The 4,351-nt window shown below is 37.7% G+C and overlaps 1 protein-coding gene across 1 annotated transcript in view; it reads left to right on the forward strand.

The window, feature by feature from the left end:
* Nucleotides 1–4,137: 4,137 nt before the first annotated feature.
* LOC125038668 overlaps nucleotides 4,138–4,351 on the forward strand; it is a gene marked incomplete at its 5' end in the record, with an annotated part of 891 nt that continues 677 nt past the window's right edge. Inside the window, one exon of the mRNA XM_047632219.1 lies at nucleotides 4,138–4,351. This exon is cut by the window's right edge and continues 677 nt beyond it. Within this exon, the coding sequence (XP_047488175.1) occupies nucleotides 4,138–4,351 (214 nt within the window).

The following is a 4,351-nucleotide window of genomic DNA, read 5'->3' on the forward strand; positions in this document are numbered from 1 at the left end:
AATTTAAATCATGGGCCTTTTGTTAAAGAGCCAAGGGAAGGGCATTTAGTAATAGGGAAGTAACAGATTTTATGTAATGGTGGTATTTTATCACTTCTGTAAAATAAAAATAAAATATCCATGAAAATGCACATCAAATATTACATTATTACAATATGCTTATAACATATTACAAAAAGAAAACAAAGGCATTAATCCATTGTCCACAGATGGTATGATATAATGCCATGTCTAAAAACAAGTGTAAAACTAATTCCAGAAAATTGAGATGACACAAAATGAAAGATTATGTTCATGATGCAGCAACAATGGCTCGACAATCAGTTCCAGAAAAAGGATGTTTACAATCCTACTCTAGCAATGGCAGCATCAATCTGTTGTGAGCCTTGGAAATGGTCAAATGACAGATGGCTCCAAGTATTCTCTTGAAATGGAATACTTAGAACATGAATAGTTTGCAAAAATGCAAGGTAACTTATTTCCACTCTTGTGGTAACCATAGCAGGAGTTCCATAGTGAGATACCCAAGTAGTGATGAAGGTCTTGGCGATGGTGATACTACAGATATCTTGGATGGGGATGGTGTCAGGCAACCCACTATACCGTCCCTCTGCCTGTCTTACAAGGGACCACTTCCAGTCATCTAATTGAAATGACCAAACCATCCCTATCCAGCATCTGAGAGATGATGACATTGTCAGCACCAATTGTGTAAAGTCAACACATTTTCAGGTACAGTGCAGGGTCTCCAAAGTTTGCTTCACGACTGCTAAACAGGAGGGGAAGCACTGTGGTGACCACCTTGTGACAAGCTTCAGTGCATGACAGAATCAGGTCCACACTGTTTGGCAATTGTTTGGCAATCTTACTTGCTGATGCCCTGCTTTCCTCAACAGGAGGCTTCTCCTCAAAGAATCTTATCTTCTGCCCATCAATGTCTTCCTCCGGCTGATTTATCTGTGTTAAGTTTACTTCCTTTTATGGTTTGTAAAAACACCTGGCTCCTCTGACATATTACTCTGCGATTCTGCATAGCATTACCATTTTACAAAGACAACATATATACACATCAGCCACTGTCAAAGTGTTAGAGCAACGTCAGAGGAACCTAATCCAAACTCTAGAAATCTTGCTAACCTCACATTCTATTAGAATTTCTAAATCACTCCCATCGAATACCTCCATAGACTGTTTATAAAACCTTGCTATAATACAAGTAATGTCCATGAAGCTAGTGTAGATGCTGGATAGACAATTATTTTGTTTATAAAACCTTGCTAAAATACAAGTAATGTCCATGAAGCTTGTGTAGATGCTGGCTAGACAATCATTTTGTTGGGTCATACAATGTAGTTGGTTTGTTTTTGCTCTATCAAGTGCTTATTGCCTTGTGAGATTGGGTTTGAGTCATTGTTGTGGAGGTATACAAAGGACATGGCAGTGTTGAATCCCGTCACTGAGAAATTCATTTGAGAGGGAAGTCTCATTTAAAGTGCTGAGTGTATGGCATACCAAAGACATGGGTGCAAACATCTAATCATAAATCATTGTGGACAAAGTATTTTAGCATGTACTTGTGTTTGAGAGCCTTCCCCAACCACTACTGGTTCCTTCATCATTTTTTAATTGCCACGGCTGAACTTCATCTGCCCCAAGAAGAGCAAAGATACATCGAACCCCAGGCCGGCCTAAGTAATCCGACTTTGAGGAAATCTAATACCACATTCTTATAGGAAATGTTAAACTACACAGACTAATATTTTAAAAAATAATCAGCAGAAATGAAACAAAACAAGAATTTCAATGTAAATGTATTTTGCACAGCTCTGCAATCAAGTTAAGTCCACTTGGCATTCACGTAACTAAGTCCACAATTTTCACACCTACCACTCGGCCACTGTGCACCTACATTGTTTGAGGTCACCATGGATCACAGTACTGCCCTGCCTTTGGCTTTTCATATATATTCACATATATCTTATCATTTCTATAATAGCAATTTGTTAACAAGAGCAACGCACCCTCCAAAGTCCTAAAACCATATTTTAAAAATAACTCATTGTCCCAACAGTTTATCCACACATACCTAAACACTGGAGTATCACGTGAATTAAAAAATTCATACTTAACGTTTCCTATCTTCTATTTACTCTCTAGAAAATGGATTTATAGAAAACAAATTGGACTGATGCCCTTATGTCAGTGCCAGTATTTTCCAGAATGAGTGCTGTGAATTCTGACACTATCAGTGTAGGGTTAACTTACTTTGCATAATTATTTAATTTCATACTTCATGCCTGTAAACTAAGCTGTAACTGGAGATCTACTATGTCTGAGCATGTTATCATTATGAATACTATTCAGTATAAATAATGTTGGGCAGACTGACAAACTGACCTAAAGAAAAATCATTTTAGATATGACAAGTCATGTAGGATAAATAATTGGTGCATTTGATGCCAGTTCCAAAGATCAATTTTAAAAAACACTTGGTTCAAGAACACTCACCTAGACATTGAATCTAATTTATTTTTCATAAATCTGTTTCTAAGATATGATTTTTCTTACAAACTAGTTTAAGATGAACTCAGACTGAAGAAGAATAAGAAGTATAAGATGAATAAGAATAAGAGTGTATGGCATAATGTCTAAAGAACACCCAAGAAAAAAATTGTGGTGCTGGTAACACAGTAGAAATTGATGAAAGCAGAGCTCCCCATCTACCCTCCCTTGGGCAGTACTCGAAGGGCATGCCAGACACAGCAACTTAGCTTATTTAATCCCTCAGTGACGGTATTAGAAATTTTTCGGAGTCATAGATTCCAGTGATTTCTAGCAACCATCCTGCCGCTTGGAGCAGGAGTCTGCTATGTGTAGCAGAACTTCCCACTCGATGCGCGCATAGCCATACCTGGTAGATCAAGCGGCTTGTTATGTTGGCTATTCACGTGACTCGGCAGTAACGGGTTAATTAATTTTGTGATGTGGAGTTGGGGATTTAGTCTCTGGTGAGTATGTCCGTAATGTAAAGAATTACATCCGATTGGTGTAGCCAGTATAGGTGGCTTGGCAATAGGACTTAAGAAGGCTTGTACACCAGATTGAGATGAAACACTACTATTTCTAAGCAAACAAAAGGAAAATCACCATCGTTTCTCAGAAAAAAACATTGAAAAGAGTTCAGTTGCTTGAGGCGATACTCCAAAACCTGTGATCTGTACCAGAAATGAAGGGTTAATCTTTATGGTTTGGACGCACTAAGCTAGGGCAAATTGCAGATGATATTCTTATAGAGTAGAAAAAGTTACAGTCATCGGCACAGGAACTAATCTGCAGACACTAACGATAACACCACAAATAAAGGAAAAAGGTCGCGGACAGCGCCGCTCACAGCCTAAGTCCAGTCGGTGCTCCAGCGGCTAAGTCCGTTCTGTTCTACTGCGCACCTATGTCATCACAACGTCACGAGCAATCAGGAGGCGGCAGTTTAAGATTTGAATTGCTCATTATAGTTTTAGGAATATATTCCATATACTTTATTATGTAAATATACACGGCCATCTATTTACTGTTCATATATCTTCGCATTTTAGCCGTTTTTACGTTAAATAAAAAATTTCCAGGCTTACTTTCTTAACCCTATTAAATTTTTTAATTGCTTTACTACTCAAACAATACAGTCAATGCTTACGCTATTTCGAGTATACAAATAACACTTGCACATTTCTTGACTACAGTGACCGGCCTCACTCCTCTCAGTGACAATGACCGATCTGTGCCATCAGTGCTACAGTGGTACATTAGATTTCCACTCGAAATTTGTTGGGAAAATAGAAGACATTATTAACTTTTTACAAACTCATGGACTTATATTGACTGAAAAAAAGTGTGAAAAGTGTAGTGCAATTTGTCGAGTAGACATTAACAACAAAAATTTCCGATGCGGCAAGTTGAGAAAAATTAACAATAGAACTGTGAGGTGTAATAAAAAAAAAAAAAAAACAATTTTTCATAAAACTTGGTTTGCTAAATCAAATATAGATGTCGAAACTAATATCTTTTTTGTGATTTCATATTTGAGAAATTATTTCTCGTACTCAGTGATACGACACGAACTAAAACTCTGATAAAACAATTTGTGGCTGGGCAAGTTTTTGCCGCGAAGTGCTGATTTCGTGGTGTTTAACAAATAGTGCTGATAAAATTGGTGGCCCTGGCACGATTTTAGAAATTGACGAATCTAAATTTGGCAAAAGAAAGTACAACGTCGGCAGATTGATTGAGGGCCAGTGGGTTTATGGTGGGGTGTGCCGTGAATGTTGGAATTTTTTTTTTATTCCGGTGCCCTCCA

Source organism: Penaeus chinensis, chromosome 3 (genome assembly GCF_019202785.1).
Source record: "Penaeus chinensis breed Huanghai No. 1 chromosome 3, ASM1920278v2, whole genome shotgun sequence".
In the NCBI taxonomy this organism is placed as follows: Eukaryota; Metazoa; Arthropoda; class Malacostraca; order Decapoda; family Penaeidae; genus Penaeus; species Penaeus chinensis.